A 23,902-nucleotide genomic window follows, 5' to 3' on the forward strand; every position below is an offset into this window, starting at 1 on the left:
ATGCTATGAGCGACCCATTTGAAACAGGGTGGTGGATTGCGCCACCAAGCTCTCGTTCTTATTTTGCCTAATGTCCTACCTATATTTTTGAGAAAACACACAAACAGAAAGAATTCCCAGCATCAAACGTTTTGAACCATTACTGGGAACTCTGTTTCTGTGCGTCTCCGTTGTTTGTGGTCTCCCTATTTTTCTGCCACCAAACCTCCAATCGCCTCTTACTAATCTCTATTGCGGACATGTTTACTTTCTCTCTGCTATCTCTGAACCCAAGAGCTTCAATGAGGCCACAGGAACCTAAACCGGCTGGGTATATGTCTTCACATTCTAATAAAACATGTTACACCGTTTCCCTAGCTTTACCGCAGCAAGCACATGTGTCTTCATCCTTGATGGACCTCGCTTTATAACTGCGCGTTCTAAGCATCCTGATCTCGCTTCGAAAAGTAAGGAGCTTCCCTTTGAGTTATCATAAATTGTTCCTTTCCTGCTTTCGTTCTTTTTTTTTTTCCCCGCTGAGGTATTTACTCATAGAAGGTTTCTTTTCCATTGCCGCCACCCATGAGTTTGTCGCAGCCTCTCTCACTTTGCGTTTGACTATGGTTTGACGTTCTTTGTTGCCATGTTGCTGACCATACCGGTCACATACGTGCTGGTAAGCTTCCTAGTTATTTTCCTCCACTGTGAGTCAATGTTTTTCCTGTACAAATATCTGAACACTCTCGCAACTCATTTACTTTATTCCACATTGCTCAGTCGTTCTTCAAAATCAATTCTACTCTTACCTCACTTCAAAACTTTGTAAGCCGTGTTGTAACCAGGCCGGCCCGCCATGTGGCGCCGCCCATGCTACGGCGCGTGCTGCGGGGCCACGAGCTTCCCCTTGCGCCGTGACAGGCAGCGAAGAGGAGGAAGCCGTGCAAAGGAACGCGTCGCGGCGGCCGCAGCAGCAGCACAGCCAGGTGTTCCAGCGACCGAAAGGAAAAGAGACCAAGCCCGCGGCGTGTATCGGCATCAGCGGGAGCCATGTTGCCCTGGGGTAGGCGGCGCCTGGTGCGGGTGCACTCGCAAATCATGGGCAGCCAGAGCGCCGAGCGGCTGAGTCCAACCGCCGGCGGCGGTGCCTACTCGGAGGACGACCGGTCCGCCTACGGTTCTCGGTCGGCCACAGGGCCACCGGTGCCCAAGCAGCCCAGCTACGACTCGGCGGTGGCCGGGGACTGTCCCGTCATGCTGCTCAACGTCGAGGTGCTCGACGAGGATAACCGCCCCCCGCAGCAGCCGCAACAGCCGCCGCAGCCGCTGCAGCCGCGCTACTCGGTAGGCGTGGTCTTTTCGCTTTACGCGTCGGGCGCACACAGCGACGTGTGTTCATTACATCCGTCGCTGTGCGACAGTCCGGGGACGCCAGCTCGTCTGGCAAACACATATTGGCGAGTACTTACCTGGTTCATGACAGCGGGGTTAAGTGCCACGCAGTGTGACATTTATTACGAATCCACGTATACGGTATACAGCCTGTCGAATAGGCTGACACGCCTGTAGTTCTGCACGATGTCATATGACATGGTGTGTAGAGTTGGTCGTGATATGCGAGTTCTGAAAGGTTTTCAGCATGAAGACCTTAACTACAACCGCGTACAAGAGTTTGACATTGCCGCAATATAACGATTCTTGTAACGCTCCGTGGCGAGTAAAACGGCCAGACACCGATGAGTAATTGGTCGTATCTTATACAAAGAGCTAATTCGTTCGGAATTCTCATAATCGCATATCAGAGGGACTGCGTTCAGTTTCTTCAAAAAGCACTATGTTAATCGATTAAAACTAATTTATAAGTTCTGGAAGTGCTAACGCGGTACGATGGTGCGCGAAGGCGCACCAAGTACAACGTACATATTGAACTGGCTTGCATTATTTATAGCCACCGTAGGTGAACAATGCGTTCCCATGGCGACAGTTTTCCATGCAGCGTCCCAAACAACCTATTAGGTGGGGTGCCCTCAGATTGAGGAAACACCCTTCCCAAGCGTTGAGGTCTCGTGATGACCGAACACTTGGCCGGGAGCGTGCTTGTGCCCATTTTAGCAGCCTAGTCTGCCTCCCACAGCCGAGGTGGATGCTCTACAACAAGGCCGTGTGTGGTTGTACAAGGGGCGCCCAGAAACCGAACCGAGAAATCTCTATAGAGCCCATGTTCAAGAAGATAACTCCTACAAGTATAGGCGAGCACCAGGCCGAGGATCGAACTGCCATTCGAGCAGCGTCCGCCTCTTATTTTCAGCGTCATCACTATAGCGGCAGACCTAGTTTGGCAGGGTTACTTAGTAAGGACATGCTGCGGGCTAGTTGGTGCAGCTGTATAGTATTTAATGAGACTAACGGCACATTCGACTGGTCGTTTTAGAGCTCTCCGGCAACCCTACAAAAGTCGTGTAAGACAACGACTATGGCTCAGTGTGGGCATTAACGGGCTCAAATAGTGACAACGAAGCCTACATTATCACTACTATACCTTCTTATTCTAGTAACGCACCTTTAAAGCTGTCTTCAACGCTCTCTGTCGCACAGCCAGAGCGCTCTAAAGCGACCAGTCGAATCTGCCCCAAATCAAGCGGGTAATGCATAAAACATGCAATACGCATGGAGCTTCCTTTTTTCTGAATCTGCGGCAACTGGGTGGCCCTTGTTACTTTATTGTAGAAAAGAACCACTGAATAAATCGTCTCACATCAAAAATAGTTTGGCGACAAGAACACGTTTATTCTACTAGTGAATATTCTCTGGGCTAGGCCTATTGTCAGGCCGCAAGGTGGAACCGTGATGCTTCCAGACTGTGGCTATTGCCACGCCGATACATTATCCGTTTTCACGCAGGAAGCTCAAGTAGACAAAACGAAAGTTCACGGGGTGTGGGGTTGAACGTTTTCATCATATGGACAATAAGGTCCGAGGTCGTCTACACGCTTTTCTCAACGACGCTCATGGATATTTTTAGGTACTGGTGGTCAGCTTCGTGTGTTTGCATGTCGTCGTATCTTATTGTTCTGTTAGACGGTTTTCTAGACGGCTCAGCAAGTGCTTCATAATGGAGACCAGGAACCTCAGCAAGAATCGTTGAGTGTGGTACAGGGGCTGCACCAGGCAAGCTGCTGTCGTCACTTTGCAAGTGAACTTCAATCGCCATAGGACAAAATTTTCACGCGATTACAGGAGGCGTTGGCAATTTCGCCCAAAGTGTGGCCATCCTTAGTACAGACTATATTCATCATCGTCATTTTGCTTGGACCCTGACAGCCTCCGTGAATGATCATCGATTGTCATCCCATGCACAGGTGATACCTCTTTTGCAAAAAAGTGGGATCTGAATGGGCTTGTGAATGCGTTCCTTCACTTGATGGTGCCGTTGGCGCACTGAAGTCTGGCCGAAGACTTTAATTCTGGAATAATTTAAGTCTGGGCGAAGTTCTTTAATTCAAAAGGCTCAGCTGTTTAAAGCGAAGCTTTCTTTATGGTGTCCGACGGGGTTATTTGCTGTGGTCGGCAGTGCTGGTGGGCTGTGGAAAGGAAGGTGCGACGCCAAGAGCAGGAAGGCAAGAGGAGAGGTTGGTTAGCGCGACTTGCTAGCCTCCTGGGCCGCGATTTTTGTAGCGATGCCTTATCCTATGTTATTCCTCTTCGCGCTTTTCGTGCTTCGTCAGTGGTCAGAGCGACGCTTCAGCCGCGTTATCAACAAAATCAGCCGGTCATGCATTAATGGTAGATGATTACAGTGGCATAGAATTGAGCGTAAGGCATCGCTGTATGAAATGACTGCCCTGGTTAGCTCAGATGGTGGAGCGACCGCCTGCAATGTCCCAGGTTCGATCCCCCGGATCATGATAAATTTCTTCAACTGCAAAGTTTTCTTTTCGAAGAGCACCGAAATTGGTTCCTTTGTAGCAATATGCTACAGTCAAGTGGATAGCAATTTTTTTCTTGTGTGAAACGGTGAAACTTATTCCACGTTTCGGATTTCCGCAGAACTTAGTTAAATAATGCAAAGCCGCAAGTCTACTGAACATTCATGCATTGCCACCCTACATACTTTGTTTTCATAGGAGTACCACGGCAAACTTCTCTTCTTGGAGCGCTGGTGAGCAAACGCTTTAAAGTTCGGGTGAAGTGCAGCATTATAGACATACAAATGGATATACCGGTACCATCCTGCAGCAGTGAATTGCCAAAAGTTGGCCAAAGGAAATAGAGTGGTATTCCAGCAGAGGTTTCAGTCGTGTTTCAATTCAGGGGTTGAACTATTTGACTGAGTCATTAACTTACGTACTGGCAGCATCACATGGTTTCGCTAAAAACGCTCACCTGGCCTTCCTTGGCCTTATTGCACAAAGCACATTCACGAATTGCTGCCGTAAAGGGAACAGCTGGGAGACTGCTCTGATTTTTTGGCGTCGAAGGAGAAATTCATCTATTAAACTCCACATTTCTGCAAGATTCAGCGATGCCTAAAGCCCACACACCTGCTCCATGACCAGAAATATAGTACACGTACGTTCATGAATCCTGGGGATTCATTTCAAGTGAAAAGTCTTGCAAATTCACCGGATACAATTAGTAAATTACAATATGTGCCATGAAGCAATTAAGAAGTTAAGTAGTGAATTTATGTTAATTAGCTTAACATGTGTTTAGATTTCTCGTGCTATTAATGTCCGCCTCTTCGAATAATCCACCTCAAAGACAAGAATTATGCTATCTGCCACAGGTGATATTTAATAATGCCGGAAAACTTAAAAAGCATTACCCCAAATTTCTACTGCTCAATAAATTTTCACTAATTCAATTCGGGTGTCTCACCTTTAGACGGCATACGAAATTGCTATCTTGATTTAGGCAAATAAATGTATTATTTGTACAATATCACCACGTTCGAATCCCTATATAAAATGATTTACCATGTTGTAGTGCTGTACTGTTACTTCAACGACCACAGCATTTGACGTGTTTCCGGATACGTGCTATTCCTGTGTTTCATTACTGCCATTGGGATGCACAAGACATGACCACCTTTCAGTTATTTATCATTTACGAGTGCTTTAGTCGGCAAGACTTCCCGTTCTGAACGGCGTTGCATGTATCAAATTATGTAAATAAGCACTCTTTATTTTATTGCATCGCAATTATATGGACAGTTCAAGCGCATTTCTGCTGTCGCCGTCATCGTCACCGCGAGGTTCCGTATAAAGTCCAACGGCGATAAAATCGGCGCCGCGCGCCGTACTGTGTGTGCGAGTGAAAGCGTACGAAGCCGGCAATCGCGGCTCAATAGAGCGCACGCGAGGGAAGAAGGCAGGCCAGAAGCGCGCGGTATTCTTTCGCGCGCGAGGCATGGGTGCAAGGCGACGGAGAGGGAGAAGGAGGGAGGAAGAAGGGGAACGTTCTGCTCCGTCGGCTGCTGCTCACAGCGCGGCTGCGCTGGCGCCATATCTTGAAAGCGATCTGCGATGTGGGTGAAGTGCGCGCCCGCGCGGGCCTCATCTTCAAAGCGATCTGCGATAGGGAGAAAGTGCATGCGCCGAGTGCCGGCAGCTTCGTATGCGCTGTGCTTTCGACGTTTAGTTCGCGTTGAAGCGAGACGAGAGACAGGGCGTAGGTCAGTTTGCCCGCTGCTGCTGGAGCACTTTCTCACTCCGGCGTTCTCACAGCGAGTTTCCGCTGTGAAAACGCCGTGTTCATGTTTACCTGTGCGCGCGTGACACCGTGCTTGTTTGTTTAGTTAGTAAGCGAATGTTTACAACTTTATACAGCCCATTAAACTACTATCCTTGCTTCGTGTAGCTCTCTTCTAATTTGCTATCGCAATCGATGCTTCGCCTTTCGGGCGAAAGTGCAACTTTTTTTTTTAACAGACGGGCTCAAAATTCGCCTTGTTTAGAAATGAGAAAATATTCGGTATTCGATTCAACATTCGGTGGTCATTGTGTTGGAATATTCGTGTTCAAGTGAATTCAGAAATTTCGCTCTTCAGACACCCTTATCTTTGAAGAAAATGTCATCTTAGCCGACCTCAGAAGGATTTGGCGTATCTGGGATCTGGGTCTCTTGTAACCGCTTAAAGAAAGAAACGGTCGGTTAGGTGACTTGTAGATGTATGACTATGACAATGGTAATCAGTGATACCTCATCATGCCGAGAATACGTAGCAATAGTCAGCAACTGACTATACAGGGTGTCCAAACTATCATGCACCAAGATTTTAAAATATTCAAATTCTATACGTAGATGGACAGAATCAAGACAGTGTTGCTTGCCGTCGCTTGAAGATACTCAGTATATTTTTTGCATTCCGCCTAATTAGAAAATTAGTCTTAATTAATTAACAAACTTCCCAATTATTATAGTTAGATTAAAAGTGTCAATGAGAATATTGCAGAGCAACATGAGAAACTTCCGATACAGCTTTTTGTTGCTCAATACGGGCTACAAAAAGTGTTTTTCCGAGCGTGAAAGCTGCCCGCGAATACACGTAAAAGTGCCTCGAGCGGCAACTCGCGCGGCAATTTTGCGTGTTTTCGCGAGCTTCTTTCACGCTCGTAAAAACACTTTTATGTAGCATGTATTAAGCAACAGAAAGCTGTATCGGGGGTTTTTCATGTTGCTTTGCAATTTTCTCATTGACACTTTTAATCTGATTATAATATTTGAGAAGTTGAGTAATTAAGACTAATTATGTAATTAGGCGGAATGCAAAAATATTCTGAGTATCTCTAAGCGACCGCAAACAGCATTACCTCTGTTCTGTCCGTGGCATTTGCATATTTTTAATGTTTGGCTCAGGTTACGTGGGACACCCTATATAGCCGTACTCTTGAGAGCAGTATTTTGAATAACTGAAAAAAAGTTATCAACCTAAATTTGTATAACGTACAGTCGGTACATATGTGTGCCACGACGTTACGCATATGACTGTTAATACAGCATAATGAAACATGCAAAAGTTCATCTAAATGTCGCACTACGACGACTGCCAGTGCACAGCATAATAGACCACGGACAAAACGAGGTATAGTAGCTTTTACTAATTTGACCTACGTGCACCTGTGGGTCTCCTTCGTTAGTAATTAGCTAGTAAAAGGTAAGTAATGATTTGTGAGATGTAGTAAACTCTCTGGTTATTAACCTTAAGTTTTTCAAGAGAAAACGTTCGTAAACTCTTCCGAGGCCACCTCCACATAACACATAATACTCTGACTGTGACGCCAGCTAAGCGAGACGGCTTGTGCAGGAGCCGATATCCCCGGATCGGCTGGAGAGGGAGCGAGAGCGCATGGAGCGCATGGAGCGACTGGAGCGGCTTGAGCGCGAGGAGGAAGAGCGGCCTCGTTGGCAGCGCTCCATCGAGCGGCCGGCCGCGTCTCCGGCCATGTCGCCGATTGCGGGCGCTGCGTCCCCGCCCGGCGTGCAGTACATCAGGCCACCTATGATGGCATCGCCGCGGCCGCCCATGGGCGCCCTGTCGCCGGCCGGCTCACGACCCCGGCTCGCCATTTCTCCGATGATGTCCCCGCGGTCGCCGTCGCGCCAGTATCTGTTCCCTGGCCCGCAACCCATGTTGAGCCGACCCGTATCCGGACGCATGAGCCCGATGACGCCGCGGTCGGGGGCGCGCTCCCCGTCCTGGCCCTTCATGTCCGACCGACAGGTATGCTGCTTACACACTGCGTATGCAACACGCGGGGTGGGCGAACGCTTCGGGGCCGTTGATGCCATACCAGGCTACCTTCACTGCCGATTCTGACGCGGACCACGCGAGTATAGTGCAGGATGGCAGCGAACAGTGCTCGCGCGCAGGTGATGGCAGCGCGCCAGTACCGCAGGGAGCGACACAACCTGCTCGAGTGGATCATGACCTGGGTGTTTGTAGTGACGCTGGCTGTGGTGCTGCTGGCCGTTCTCGTTTTCTACGCCTCGTGGCAGACGCGGCTGGACAAGAAGATGCAGGAGCACCTCAACCTGCTGCAGCGGCTCGGCAACTCGCCACGCTTCGGCAGTGCAGTCTTCAACGAGCTCTACAAGGTCGACCTGCCCACTGAAGTGTCCCTCCGCACCATCCTCAAGTAAGCTGTCCCTCGGCTACGCGCCTTTCACGCGCCATTGCATTGTTATCCGGCCAGTGTATGTCGGAAAGATATCATACCAGCAGAAAAATAACCTTAATCTATTGGAAATGTCACCTTAAGTTATTGCAAAGGGGTAAGAGTTGTGCCATTTCACAAAACTGGCGATAACGTTGACGTCCGTAAATACAGTACCGTATCCCTACTATGTCAGAGTGGCATAGTCCTCAAGCACTTCTTTTGCCCGCGCTTAAAATTTTTTTTTGTCGTAGAAGAATTTATTTATTTATTTATTTATTTATTTATTTATTTATTTATTTATTTATTTATTATACATTCCTACATTCGCTCAGAGAGCATTACAGTGGGGGGGGGGAAACAATACAAATGCAAAACAGAAGTAATTAAGGTTGCATAACAAAAAGAACACGGTGACGAATAATACAGTACAGGCAGCATAACTATCTCCAAATCAAAAGAAAGAAAAAAGAAAGAAAAGGACTATATATACATATATACACAAACATGTGCACATATACATATATAAACACACATACGCACATATACACTCTCATAAATATATATAGTAGGCCAGCAAACGCGAGAAAAAAGGGGCCGAATTCAAAAAGCTTTTCGTTTCTAAGTGCTTTTTGGCCGGCCGCCTTCGCTAATATGTCCAGGATGAGGATTGCCTCGAATTTGATCTTAATCATATCGTAAGAGATTTTTATGAATTCGAGCCCAGCTAGTCCTTCCGTAAAAATATTAGGTAAATTTGGGCAAACAAGTGTACCACTAGGTGTCGCCGGGGTGTTCGATCCCGCAAGGATAAAACGTATCTGTAGCAACGAAGCGATAGTGCGTATTATGGTTTGACTCTTGCCTTAACAACCGTACACTGTGAGCGTCGCTGCGCAACGCGCCCACGGAAACTCTGATATTTTAGCTGTTGGCTCGCAACATGGTCACGATTTATGAATATGGCTGCCAGAAGAATGTATACAAGCACAGCTTATTTCCACGAAACGTTACAGAGTGGAACAAGCTAACGACCCAGATTGTAACGAGTAAATACATGGAGTTGCATTGTTTGCTATACTGCGTTCCCTCCCTTATGTGTGATGGTGTTTTGTGTTTGGTACTTGTAAGGCCAGCTTCAGATTGCCATATTTTTATTTATTTTTTCATGTGTAGCGCGCATTACAATGGTGTTAGAGATCGACACGCGTTCTTTTTTGACCAGTCTTTTTGCACGAACAAAACTATATACAGTCGAGTTGACCGAGGCGTCACCAGTAAGTTTTTTTTTTCCTTTCTTCTTTTTATGACACTCCATTGGGTAAGCAAAAACAATTGTCCAACTCGTTATAATTACTGTCCTCGTTGAGAAGACGTCAATTCAAAAGTTGTAGATGGCTATAAGAAACATCGAACCGGGTTGTTTTCAGCAAGATACAGTTAGCGTATAGCGTGCTTAACTTTTGCAGATGAAAATCGAAGCCCACAAAATATGGAAAACGCCACGTGATTACGCGCACACCACCATCAGAAAGTGGCGCCCTCAAACAGGATGCCTGAATACGACATATATTGTGAAAGGTATTGCGGCAGAATAGATAACTGCGGGGGGCACGCACTTTTTCCACGACGCGCCATGAGCTATATGGGCACTCGTAAGCTACGGTAAGCTGCGAGTTGTCTCGGGAGGGGCGCAGCAGTTGAAGCAATAACTCGCCACTTATTTTTTAACAGCGGAGCTGTTTGAGCCAGGCGTAATGTGTCAACCGCGAACAGAAAATGTGGGCCGATCCTGGCGGCAGTGCAGAAAGGGTCCAAGCGCAATGGCACATACCCCTGTGAACTAGCGAAGCTGAGCCTGGTTAAGTCTAGCTAAGCATGGTTGGGACGACTTCGGCTTAGTCAGTCATTGATAGCCAATCGATAGCCAATCAATAACTTATCGATCAATAATAAATAAATTCCGGGAAATGCTGGGGATGACTTGGTAGTGCTTAGCCTAGCCCAAAAGCCAGGACTAGCTAGGTGCCCATCAGCTCCCCTGTCTCTTTAGCATTGCGCCTCCAGTGCAAGCTACGCAAAACTTTTTTTTCGTGAGATTTCCAAGGGAGCCTGCTTGAGGGCGCTGCTTTCTGGTGCGTATTCTGCGGGTGGGCGCATAATCACGTGGTATTATTCATGTTTCGAAGGCTTTCTTTTTCAGCTGTTAGAGTTAAGCACTCTAATTGGACCTTGCTTAAGATATCACACATCGATATGCCCTATAACTGTCTACGACCTTATGTGCCGTGTTGTTAATTAGGAGAATAATTAAGGAGTTAAATAGTTAAATGCAACTAACTAAATAAATGTCATCAACAAAAACTTTTCTGGCGGCTTCTTAACTGAGCTTTGAACTATGTACACCCGTGAGCAAAAGTATGCGGACCACAGGGTCGTCGAAAAAAACTGAATTTCTTCGCAATTAACGCGCATAAACTGAAATTGACAAGTACACTGGAAAGTTCGCAATGCCAAGTTTGGACTGCAGTCCTCAATTTCAAGTTTCATTCGCAGGCAGTTGAAAAAATCAGCTTTTTTGCGCAATCCCTGTTCCGTATACTTTTGCTCACGGGTGTACTTGGTTTTGGTCGCGTAAAATTACAATTATTTTAAAAACTCAGTCCCTGTTAGATGGGACACCCTGTTGATACAGCATAAAATTTCATCTCAGCAATACTAGGAAGAATTCAAGGAATATAGACATTATAATGATTTACATGAAAATAATATACAAAGAAGAAAGAAAACAATGCACAAGAATGAAGGACTACACTCGGTGTCAAATTAAATGTTTACTTTTAAATTAACTCACTCATTCTTACGACTCGGTTTTGTTGCGACGGCCACGCTTCTGCGCAGGCTCGCTGCGAGCAAAGGAAGACTTGTGACAGCGTCGGTCCGTGTACAAGCGTATAACCTTCTTGGCCCGCCTGCCAACGCAGACTTGCCACCTGCCACCACGCATGCCGATATAGTCAACTACTTGGTTTTATCGACAAACCATCTATATTTTACGGAAACTAAAATGTCGAATCTTTAGGGGCCAGGCGATTCACCGGGACAGTTGGGGACTGACTGAATTTTGAAAACTAAATTTAACGGTACGCGTTAAGGCTTTCCACCTGTGTTGCCTCATAGCAACCTGCTATGTTGTTTTTTAAGCTGAGAGTATGGCGGGTTACGTATGATGCAGGGTCCATACAAAGAGTATTTTGTGGGAACAAGTGCGCCGAAGTAAATGCGTAGGGTTAGCGTGGGAAAATTTCTAAACAAACCTCTAGAGGGTGGTTCGTTCTAGTTCTTCATATCTTTTATTTATATATTGCTAGTCAGAATCCCGGCGAGTAGGCATGGCGCGCAAGGCCAAGCCGATCATGCGAGCAGCTAAGCAAATTAACGCAGCGGAGATAGAATACATGGCGCAGACCTATCGCGTGCATGTCGCGGCGCGAACGTTGGTGCGCATGGGCATGGCACAAATAATGGTAAACGATGCTTTGCAAACCTGAATGAACTTATCCGCCGCATGCAGCCTGTTCCTCGGTTCAGCTCAATTGGTTCGACGGAAAGCTTGAATGCGTACTCACGAGCACCTTAACGGAATGACAATATAAAAACGACAGGAAAACTATACGCTATATGTATAACATTGGTTCACGTGTCGTTGACGCTGTTGCAATCCATTCACAGTCACTTCCTATACGTGTGTAAACATATTAACCACCCCTTATGTAATACCCCGAACGGGGTCTTTAAGGTAATAAAATGAAATGAAAGTGTGCTTGCCGCTGTGCGGTCGGCCCGAGACCGCGGTGGGTCAGGCCGCCAACCTTTCAATACACGAGGTCAGTAACCCCGCCGTTTTCGTGTGATCAGATATGACGTCTATAGATGGATGGAGACGGGAGTGGTGGCAGAAGTACGTTTGGAGAGCATGTGTCACTCGGAGAGATGCGTACGTGATACGATACACGAAGCAAATTGGACGTGCTCGACGTTTCATGCGCTGCAGTAGCAAATTTATCGACCGTTTTGCTACCGGTACACAATGTGGTGCCAAAAATGTTGTGCTGACGCCGGTATAAGTTGTGGATGGATTTTTATAATACAGCATGTATACGTACGTGACTGGGTGTGCACTTGCCCCTCATGCAGGACAATAACAGACCTGAAATACGTTGCCGGCACACAAACGGAGTCTCCCGTTACCAACTTCGTAGACAGATTTTTGAAGGACAACAAGATCAATAACTCTAAGGTCTTTACCTACGTTGCCAGCCTGTCTCATCTAAGCCTGACCGATAGAAACAAGGTAAGCACGCAAGCGGGTTATTTGCCAGCTGATGAAAAATATATTCGTGATCTGCAACTGAATGAAGTGCCTTAGTGGTGAGAAGATTTGCTTCTGTTGCGGTACCTCATAGCGTAACACGGACTTCGCACTCGTAAGTGTAGTTCAATTCCGTCTCATCTAGCTTCGTCTTCCGACATAATTTAATAGTGAGTGCCTGTAGCGTAGCCAGAAATTTCTTTCAGGGGTGGGGTCAGTGTACAGGTGCGTATATAGAGCTGTGACCGAGCTGCACTCCAGTGCCTTTTATTGCAGCCTCGGGGGGAAGATATGGGAATGAGCGCGGGCCGGCGCTCATAGCCACTTCACACCTCTCGCTCTGTTTCTTTACCCGTGCATCGGAGCGTCGTTCGCAGTTTCTGTCTCCGAACACTCGCTAGCGTGATGTCGCTGATATCCCCGAGGCTGCTAGAGGGCACTGTAGGGTGAAGTTCGGCACCCTGCAGGAAAACAGAGGGGGGGAAAATGCTGGAATGCATATCAAGTGACATTAATGAGCTAGGAGGAGGGCGCGAGATAGTTATACTAGGAGACATGAACGCGCACATAGAAGACATGGACGGGTACACAGACTCAACAGGCAACATGATGCTGGATATGTGTGAAAGGCATGACTTAGTTGTAAGCAACAGTACTGAGAAGTGTGAAGGGCACATAACATGGGAGGTAGGGAGCCTGCAGTCAACGAAAGATTATGCACTAATGTCACATAGGATGCATGATAGGCTAAAGGTAATGAACATAGATGAATATGGCTCCAGAAGTCTAGGTAGTGATCACAAACGTATTAAGGTCAGTTTTAGAAGCAAAATGAAAGTAGGTAGGAGGCAAGATGAACAACCAGATATGATATTTTACTCGGAAAAGCAGCTGGAAATAGCAACCCAACAAATTGAGGAAGTAATTTCAGAGGATACTAAAACAGAATGGACATATGCAAATTTAACAGGGCTATTTGAGGTACAGCTTGCTAAGGTAGGAGTCAGGCCCAAAGGGAACAGAAGACGTAAACCCAAGAGCTGGTGGGATGAGGAGGTTAAGAAGGCCATAGAGAAACGTCAAGAAGCATCCAGGGAACACAGATATTCAAAGCAGAGGGGTGAAACAGAAGCTGATGTAGACAGAAAATGGAATAACTTCTTAAACTGTAGAAGGGAAGCATCCCATTTGATCAATGAGAAGATTAGAAGAAAGGGGACCAATGGTTGTAGAAGTAAACAAAAAGGATAGAAAAGCAGCGAAGAAATTTTGGAAACATCTCAACTCCTTGAGTAATAAGACTAGCCTAGAGCAGAGGTTTATAGTTACAGCTCAAGGTGTTCGGCTAGACGGAGATGAAGCAATGGAACATATAAGAGCAATGATGACAGAAAAATTTAAAGAACGAAACGTAGCATGTGCTCAATCAGGTGAGGATAGACCGGTTAGTGCAGTGGCTCCACTTGAGCAAAGCAAGTGAGAAAGGGCAGTGATGAGGGTTCCTACTAGCACATCGACAGATCCTGATGGCATCCCAATTAAGTGAATAAAGACATTGGGCCCAAAATCTAAGAAAGCATTAAGAGAAATAGTGAGCAAAATGATAATGGACGGTAAAGCCCCTGACGGGTGGAGACTGAGCAGGATGAGCATGATATATAAGGGAAAGGGGGACAAAGACGGCATAAACAACTACCGTCCCATAACAGTGACGGCAGTGGTTTACAGGGTGGTGATGCAGATTATAAAGGACAGACTGCAGGCATGGGTGGAGAGCGAGGAGGTGCTGGGGGAACTACAAAATGGGTTCCGGAAACAAAGAAGGTTAGAAGATAATCTGTTCTCATTGACACAGTGTATTGAAATAGCAGAAAAGGAACACAGGCCCCTATGGCTCGCATTTCTGGATATCAAGAAAGCATATGACAGTGTAATCCAAAAGGATTTGTGGGGCATACTGGGCACTCTAGATGTGGAAGATGGAGTAAGTAATTTTTTTAAAGATATCTGTAAAAGTAACAAGGTGCTTATAAAATTAGGGGGGAAATGTATATCTTAGCCTATAGAGATACAGCAGGGGCTTAGGCAAGGGTTCCCTCTGTCACCTTTGTTGTTCATGATGTATTTACAAGGATTAGAGAACAAATTAGAGAGGAGCGGACTTGGTTTCAACCTTTCCTTTTTCAAACAAGGAGAATGGATTAAACAGTCATTACCAGGACTGATGTACACGGATGACATTGTACTTATGGCTGACAAGGAAGACTTGCAAGGAAAAATGGACATCTGTGGTAAAGAGGGAGATAGCTTAGGTTTGAAGTTTAGTAAAGAAAATTGGCAGTCATGATTTTTAATGATAATCAGGGTAGCGAGCATAGGATACAGGAGGTTACGCTGGAGGTAGTGGATAAATACAAATATCTTGGAGTGTGCATAAACAATGGCGCTGAGTATACCTAACGGAACATGAAAAATATGTAACGACTAAAGGTAGCAGGAATGCAGCTGTGATGAAAAATAGGGCACTGTGGAATTACAATAGGTACGAAGTGGTGAGAGGGATTTGGTAAGGGGTGATGGTCCCTAGTTTGACTTTCGGCAATGCGGTCCTGTGCATGAGATCAGAGGTTCGAGCAAGGTTGGAAGTTAAGCAGCGAGGGGTAGGTAGACTGGCTCTGGGAGCACACGGAAATACACCAAATCAGGGGGTACAGGGTGACATGGGATGGACGTCATTTGAGGGCAGGGAAGCCAGCAGCAAGATAGAATTTGAGGAGCGATTGAGAGAAATGGCAGAAAAGCGGTGGGCAAGGTGAGTTTTCAGTTATTTGTACATGAGGAATGTTGACACAAAATGGAGGAAGCGGACCAGGAAATTGTCAATAGAATATTTGTACTGCAGGAGGGGTGCAAACCAGGAAACAGCGATTAATAAAAAGTTTAAAGAAACAGAGAGGGGTCTGTGGAAAACAGGGATGCAGACGAAATCAGCACTGGAAACATACAGAACTTTCAAGCAAGAAATTGCCAAAGAAAATATCTACGATAATTCTAGGGGAAGCTCTTTGTTGTTTGAAGCCAGGACGGGAGTATTGCGGACTAAGATGTACCGAGTCAAGTACCAAGGTATAGACACGTTGTGCGGTGCGTGTGGAGAGGAAGATGAAACGGCTGAACACCTCATACTTTTCTGTAAAGGGCTTAACCCTACAGTGCAAAGCAACGCGGCTGATTTTTTCAAAGCATTGGGGTTTAGGGACAGTGGAGGCAAAATACACTTTAAGCGGGTAGAAATAACCAAACGGAGGTTATCTGATTGGTGGATAAAATCAAGGCAAAGGTGAAAGTTCACCCTCCACAAAGTACAAAATATGTTAATAGTCACGGCTAGGTGGCGTGTGCCACCGCCCGATTTAAAAGGTTCAGCCTCATACATCCATACATCGATCCATCCATCCGGCCACAGCTCTACTGTGTTCCAATTACTCTTGTCCGCACCTGTACAGGTCAAAATACAAGCAAATAACACCAGCACTCGACGCCCATGTTGCTTGTGCGTGTGCGGAATTTTGCACTGTTTATGCCTCGATTCTATCATGAACAAAATAGCTCACTTGAGCTTGTAGAATTATTGTGCTTATAAATTACTCCCTTCCTAGATTGTTCGCATTTCGTTGCCATGACGTCTTATGTAGCAATATAACGGTATCACAACGATTACTTAGGCTACCACGCTAGAACCATTTACACAATATCACCTATTCGTTTCAGGCGCAATACTAACCATGCACAAAGCATATATGCGCCAGTGAATGGGACAGCGCTGCCGCTGTGCATCTCTTCGTAACGCGTATATAGGTGCTAGCGGCTAGCACACAAATTGAAATTGTTGCGTTGCCCCTATCTTCCAAGTGTTAATTAAACGCGACGAAAAGCGTGCGGCACTGGACATACACGCTTGTGCCATGTTCGTTGGTTGTCTTGGACGATGGTATCTCGTAGAAAAGTTTAGTACCTGTACGTTTGTGGATTCCCCTTCAACTTTCGTCTTGCTAAAGAGAAAGAAAACTAACGCTATTTCATTGCTTGTCTCTCTTTCTTTTCAAGTTTTAGATTTCTAGTCTTTTCCAGAACTGAGCTGACGCCTGACGACGCTAATTGTTTATTCGCGTGCGCTTTGTAGGTGCAGTTTATCGATCAAGATGGCAACATCGTGATAACCTTCTCTGACGAAGAACCGTCATACTTGGGGAAAAGCGGGGCGCCTCAGGTGGCGTACAGCGCTTACGGGAGGTCTGGAGCCACCACGGTAAGACGCGCTCGCGTCATGACACGTGTTGCCGCTCAAAGCCCACCAACCATATCCCGAGTGCATGGTAAACACGCGCAGACAATGAAACATTCGATTTTCTATTAATAACGATATTTATGGACTCCCAAAGTTACTTCGACCTCAAATTACATTTGGAAATCAATAAACAACGCGATCAAGATCAATTAGTCCAGTATAATTACCGCCCTCCCGTTATCGTTACCACTCCTGCCAGGTGACACCTGTGCATACGAGATGTATTTAGCCAACGCACACCTGGTTGCGTTGCAACCGAAATGGACTGGTAACGCGTCAACTTTATAGTTATTACTACCGAAAATCCCATAAAAGCTCCTCATTAGACCATTCTTTCAGCAGCAGCGTTAGCGGCGACATCTTGCGGCATGTGATCATAACGCACCACAAGCCTTCTTCTCTTGTGCGAATCTTCTAAAATATAAAATGTATACAAGAAATCTTCGCCACTATTGTGGTGTCGACACGTTTGTGCTAGAAAATAGGTGGAATACAGCCGCGGCTATTGAAAAAAAAAATGTTCTGCGCGCACTGATCAGCAGTGATCGAAAAAGGAAAGCCTCAGGCTTGGAGCGGCCAATTCATTCACGTGGATTGTGCCTTGCATCTCTCTCTCTCGAGCAATACGGTCTCAAAATGCGCGGTGAAAAGCCCCGGTGTCCCAGTTTACATTTTTTCCACACTGCATTTTTTCCCCCTCTGAGTGGAACATTAACGTATTTCGCCACGAATTTTGATCCCGTAGTTCGCGAAAATGGATTGGCACAGAGTTCCTAGCAAATGATTATGCCTTGTCTTTTGGCTGACTCAGTACTGCGATAAACATACCCCTTTACTAATAATCAAATGTTTAATTAGCAAAAATTTGTTAAAGAAGGATTGTTCAAATTATCGCTCAAATTCTGATGTTTTCCACTGCGCTATGAATATTGGTCAGCCAAAAGTAATCATTTGGCTCGAATTCCCCCCCCCCCTTTTTTTTTTTCTAATCATCAGAGACAGTCGTCGGTGAAATGTTATACATCGCAAACAGGAGATGCAGTGTATAGGGGCGAGTCGGGGAATTCACGCGCTTAGCCTGGCCGATGTGCAGGATACAATCATGTACGGCAACCGGTGCTTCCCGGAGGACCTCGACTACCTGGCAAGGGCCGCCGGCCGCGTTGTGTGGGGCAATGCGCTGCTCTGCCGCTACAGCACCACCGAGAGCCCCGGTGTAGCGGTGGCCGAGGCCCAGCGGCTCGGCGTGCGCGCCGTGCTCCTGTTCAGCGACCCGCACGACATCTCGGGCGGCGGCGGAAACAGCGCCTTCCCGCAGTCCTGGTGGATGCCCGGCACGGCCATCCGCCGCGCCAGTGTGCGCGTGCCGCACGACATCGGGGACCCCGCCAGTCCCGGATTCGCGTCCCGCTGTGAGATGTTTCTGCCTCATAGCAGCGGCACAAGCGCCTGAATCCTGTCTTTCGGCGCGCTGATGGCTCACATTTGCAGCCGCGTGGCGTTCAGCTCGCAAGCACGCGCGACTGTAGTCCTGAGAAGCGTTCGCGGACAACTACGTACACATATGTAGAGAAGAATCGGCGACACCAAGTTCAGTCTCCCCCGTGTAGACAGCCAACACTGCTTTAGCGTAGCTTGCTTATACCGTTGCAAGACAGGAATAATTGGAAATCTCTGGGAGAGGCCTTCGTCCAGCAGTGCACATAAATATAGGCTGATGATGATGATGATGATGATGATGATGATGATGATGATGATGATGATGATGACGACGACGACGACGACAGCGTATGTCGTCGCCACTCCGGCCACCACGCATGCGCGTGGTATGTGTGACACCATAGTTATACTCTGTTTCAGTAGTTCCGTGCAGCAGAGCCAAGCCTACGTGACCATCGAGCGCAGATTCCTGCGAAGCGAGATGTAGTGCCAGTGTTCGGAACCCGTTGGTTCTCTTAATGGCCTTCAACAAGTGGTCGAGTCGGAACATGTTTACTTGAAGGCTTCTTCTCTGCATGTTAGAGCTGCGATCGTTTAGGTGATTTTGCTTCATTTTAGAGCGAAAGCTCTACTACGCCATTTCTCGCAAGGTCATTCATCGCGAAGCAATGACGTTGAGCCACCGGAGCGCTAGACGCCGAGCGCGAGCAACGAGCCGCCAAGCGAATGTGTGGCAGGTATGCGCACTGCGATTCTGCACGCAAAGCGAGAACACCAGCGTCCGTAACTTTTGAAATATTAATCAAATCTAATAATTTCACTTGGACGTGATAAGTTGCCAAATACGACTAACGTAGCATTGCACGTCGAAGAGGCCTGTACGTTCCACAGTGCTGCACGGAACTACTGAAACAGAGTATAGTATACGCGCTGCGCATGCCACGTGCATGCGCGGCGCGTGTTAGCTAGTGCGAAACGTTTCCAGGTGGCCAGCTGATAACAGTAAGCAGTTAAACGCGCGTATAAATCTGAGGCTGCCTTTATTTTACCGCTGAAAGCGGCAGGTACCGCCCCTCAAAAGCAGCGGTGAACGCAAGCAAATGAGAGTGCCATCTAACTATTACAACTTGACCATGCCTTATTCCAGTGAAGACGAAGGATCAACCAAATGGCCAACACATTTTTTTTTAATTCATGCGTACCACTGATTGAACAATGCCTTAATTAAAAAGAACGGTGAAAGAAGACGGTAGTATTTATGTAGCATTCTGTGGCCACCCACACCCACAAGAAAATACACAGAATGCTTCTCATCCGGTGCGTTCACTGGTGCATAATATATCTTCAGTTGCACTTCAGATATATATTCATGGCTGCTAAACTATTCTTGCCAATGTTTCTAATACCAGTTTTGGTCATCGCAATTCAGAGCATTTATTCGTGCTGGAAAATCACCATTCTGCAGGTTTCTCAGAAATCTTGCTAAGAAATAACCTATGACATATAGCCCAATTTCGTCTTTGCAGTTTCATGGTCCGGCGGACATGGCTCGCAATGACCACTTAAAGCTTTTTATACCACTAACTTTTTAATAACCGCGTTTAGTGCATAGGTTTAAGCCGCAGATTGCAAGGGGATGTTTTTTCGATTCAGAGACGAAATAATTGCTTTAAATATTCTTTTTTTCCCCACAGCACTACTAATTACCAAATGCACTGAATTTTTAGAGCACCATTGCTTTACAACCATTTCGTGCTTTAGCAGTCGTTTGGCCTTAACACGTTGTATTATGCTGCTGCTTGCATTTTCGTGCTAGCGGGCTGAATAACCGCGCGTGTATTTCAACCACACCAAAAACACCACTTGCGGATTTCGCAGTTTTCATTCATTCTTCAGAATCAAGAAAATACTTAAAATTATTCAAAAGGACAGACTGATTGGTTAGGTTGTATGGCATTATTTACACGGTAGCGCATAAGCACACGGACGACGAAAGGAGCAGACTGGACACAGCGCTAACTAACAAATGTGTGTTTTATTGCACGAGATCAGATGTATGTACCTCATCGCACAAAAGGAAAGGAGAAGGAAGGCCCACATACAAATCAACCCAGCAAGATCAACTGACACAGGCGGCTACCGCGACAAAAACATTTCTTTTTCTGATAGACTGACGGGCAACTAACACAATTTCTGTTCCTCATCTCTACCGCTTCTATTATTTCTCTGATGAGCTGGTCAGGGTTTTTGGCCAGCGAATGGGTGCGGCTAAGCAGAGGCTTGCATCCGCAGAGTGCGCAATTTGCGGCAAGGTGACCTGATAGGGCAAGTTTTTCAACGTTATATCTACGCTCATCCAATCGCTCATTGATGCACCTGCATGCCTGTCCCACATAATGTTCGCCATAGGTGAACGGAATAGAGTAAACCACCCCTTCAACACAAGAAACAAACGGTTCGCGGTGCCTCTTGTCGAAACCAGGAAGCATACGCGTACCCGCGTTTACCCTCGCGCACTAACTAGACAACCCCCCCCCCCATGTATATATATATATATATATATATATATATATATATATATATATATATATATATATATATATATAATTGAACCGGGCAAGTGAAAGCAAGTGCCTCCGTTTCCACAACATATTACTACTTCTCTCGACGGTCGTGTACGGCGTAACGGCTTATAAAGCACCTACAGCGCATTCGTGGCCAGCTGAAGGTAGACTGCCGCCTGGTCTTCTATGTTTTTGTTGAGAAGGCGACGTCTGTACAAAGTTCGAAATAGCGTTTGTATGGCATAGTCATCGTTCCCGTACGCTGCTGTGAAGGCAACCCAGGATAATGAGAACACGCATGTTCGCTGGGGTCGTGAATGGGTTTGTCTTTCGTCCCGTGTAGTTTTTCCCAAGCAGCGAATAGTCAAGTGTCCCCCCTTAACGACCTGAGAACCACTCTCTCTCTACACTGCCGAGGCATCGCGGGACTGGCTGCCTGTGATCCCAGTGCGTGCGTGACTCGCCATTTCTCTCTCCTTGCAGACGCCTTCAGAGAACTGCACAGGTTTTCGCTGGATAAAACCATTGTGCCCAAGATCCCAGTCCAGCCCATCAACTCTGTCGACGCTGCGGAGCTCTTCAAGTATGATGCTTTAAACTGCTCGATGCGGAAAGAAACTTGCAAATATTTGGATGCGCGAATGATGACTATTCTTTATTCGAAATTTATAAGAACTAAATCGCAGAGGGCGCTATGCATCACACCACGTCGCTTAAAGTCGTATTCGCACCACGGATTGGCTTAACTCTTCTTCGGAGATTTCCGCCACGATCACAGTATGGGCTTTCAGAATATCAATGTCCGCGGCTGAACTCTCCTTCCAATATAGTTCAATCACGGACTTGGAGACTTCTGAGGGTGCGGTTCAGTGTCGACAAGGCCGAGCTCCTCCACGATAGAGATGTATGGTGCAACGATAAGTTTTTGCTTTTTTTTTTTTTTACTTCGAACACATTGGAAAAAAAAAGAGCCCACCAAGGTTACTCAGATCACGTCACTACAGATTGAACTATCCACCTAGGTGGACATCATTTGCAAGAAAACTCAAAGCTATCCATTCACTAATTAAACTAATTACATTAGTTACGTCACATGTTGATACTGAAAGTTAAAGCTAGTTCCATGTTTCAACATTTCAAAACGGCCATTTAAATCAAAATAATTGGCCTAGCATTCTTCGTTGAATTTACCTGATTACACATTATTATTATTATTATTATTATTATTATTATTATTATTATTATTATTATTATTAGTTATTATTATTATTAGTTGTTGTTGTTGTTGTTGTTGTTGTTGTTGTTGTTGTTGTTGTTGTTGTTGTTGTTGTTGTTGTTGTTGTCATCGCTTTGAAACGGGGCGGGGACAGATAGTCCCCTAGCCTGCTTGATTTTATCAGCTTTTACTACAGCTTTCGCTATCTAGCCTTTTGCCTATTTGATCTCCAATCTTAACTTTCGTATTTAAAACCTATATCATTATACCGTATCATTACCACACTTGCAATGCCAACGGTTCTATCAATCTCTTCCCTTCTTGTCTTCCACCTATTCTCTACTCGTATCTTACTTATCTCGACTGCTGAACAGTTTCCATCTTTGAATCCCAATGCTTCTCGAAGTTGGACACTCCTTACGGGTCTCCCTGGGTCAATATCTTGGCATTGCATTGCAATGTGCCGAGTCGTTTCCGGGTTTCTTTTTTGCAGCACACGCACATGTCTCAACCTGTGGCGCACATTTGCTCCGGTATGTTTTTGTCCTCAGGCAGCTAGCTTGGGCCTCAAATAGCAAGGCATTCCCCTTTGCGTTATCATACAGATTTTTCCTCCTGATCTTTCTTTTCGTTTTTCTAAATCTCCATGGTATTTTTTGTATCCATCCTTTGCATCCAATTTACTGTCTCTGTTTCTCTCACTTTTTTATGACACCTGTGGTGCTATAACGTGAAGCTATTCCAAACTTTTCTATTCCATTTCTGCAATCAGCCATCCACGATTGGTCAAACGTTTTCTGGGCCACCCCCACTTCACCCGTCTGTCATGCGACATCACGAAAACAGTGATAACTCCCCATCTGATATGACGTGTACACACTGATTATGTATGATTACACCGAACAAAAGACAAATTATTTGCAATTCTACGCCTTTTTCGCCAATAGCCCATCGCTATTCAACTTTTTTTCAAGCTGCTGTCGCTTAGCCTGTCTGTCACGCGACGTCACAAGACCGCGAAAACTCAGCGCCTCAAAGTGACGTGTACGAGTTAAAGATGCATTAATATGCCGAATAAAACTGAATTTTTTTTCGGAATAGCGGGAGACTACCCCGTTCCGAAAGGAATAGAAGATTGCTGCCCGCCGATCGCTCTGACAGTGGCTACTCGAAACTACCGGCAAGAATGGATTTAATTGGTTATAATAAAAATATTTACGTGAGAGTATAACGTGTTCGAGGCCTTTCGAACACGTATGCGACATCGCTATGCAAACTCATCTTCGCTAGGATCCTTTTTAGCGGCATTTTCAACCTTCCGTTGCACCGCGCCGCGGTTTTTGACCAGTCACTGCAAGCTGAGTGAAGGAAAGCAGACCAATTGCAGACGCCGGCACGGCCCTCCCCATCCGATTATCTACTTTCACTGCGCTAGCTCGCCCCCACGCCCCACGAAACCCTCTGCACTTCTGCGTGCTCCTGGCCTCTTGTCAGCCAATTAGATAAGAAAAACCAGCCAAGGTAGGCAATGCTATTCGCTTTGAAAGCAAACAATATAGTGACCTCCGATAAACTAGGAGAGCGTTTGATTGGATTGTTCAATCAACTCGGCGGGTCACCGCCCGATGATTGAGTTGGCCGTTATATCAATTTGACGTCAGGTGATTGGAATAAATAATTCACCGACGATTGCGATACTCCCTCTTGCTAAATTTGAGCGCAGCTCTGTACGCGTTTTCATTTCCCGATATATTGGCTGGCGCGGACAATCTGTCTCATGCGGCACGTTGCCGACGGAGCGAAGTGTGGCGCGACTGCCTCGCTAATCTG

The 23,902-nt window shown here is 46.2% G+C and overlaps 1 protein-coding gene across 1 annotated transcript in view; it reads left to right on the forward strand.

Moving 5' to 3' along the window:
- Nucleotides 1-960: 960 nt before the first annotated feature.
- Nucleotides 961-23,902, forward strand: part of LOC119432039 (N-acetylated-alpha-linked acidic dipeptidase 2-like) — a 51,968-nt gene continuing 29,026 nt past the window's right edge. The window contains exons 1-7 of the mRNA XM_037699479.2: nucleotides 961-1,320; nucleotides 7,283-7,699; nucleotides 7,849-8,114; nucleotides 12,330-12,486; nucleotides 16,688-16,813; nucleotides 17,946-18,264; nucleotides 21,340-21,439. Of these exons, the coding sequence (XP_037555407.1) occupies nucleotides 1,027-1,320; nucleotides 7,283-7,699; nucleotides 7,849-8,114; nucleotides 12,330-12,486; nucleotides 16,688-16,813; nucleotides 17,946-18,264; nucleotides 21,340-21,439 (1,679 nt within the window). The 5' untranslated portion in view covers nucleotides 961-1,026. The remainder of the gene's footprint in view (nucleotides 1,321-7,282; nucleotides 7,700-7,848; nucleotides 8,115-12,329; nucleotides 12,487-16,687; nucleotides 16,814-17,945; nucleotides 18,265-21,339; nucleotides 21,440-23,902) is intronic.

The sequence above is a fragment of the Dermacentor silvarum genome, chromosome 1, assembly GCF_013339745.2.
Source record: "Dermacentor silvarum isolate Dsil-2018 chromosome 1, BIME_Dsil_1.4, whole genome shotgun sequence".
In the NCBI taxonomy this organism is placed as follows: domain Eukaryota; kingdom Metazoa; phylum Arthropoda; class Arachnida; order Ixodida; family Ixodidae; genus Dermacentor; species Dermacentor silvarum.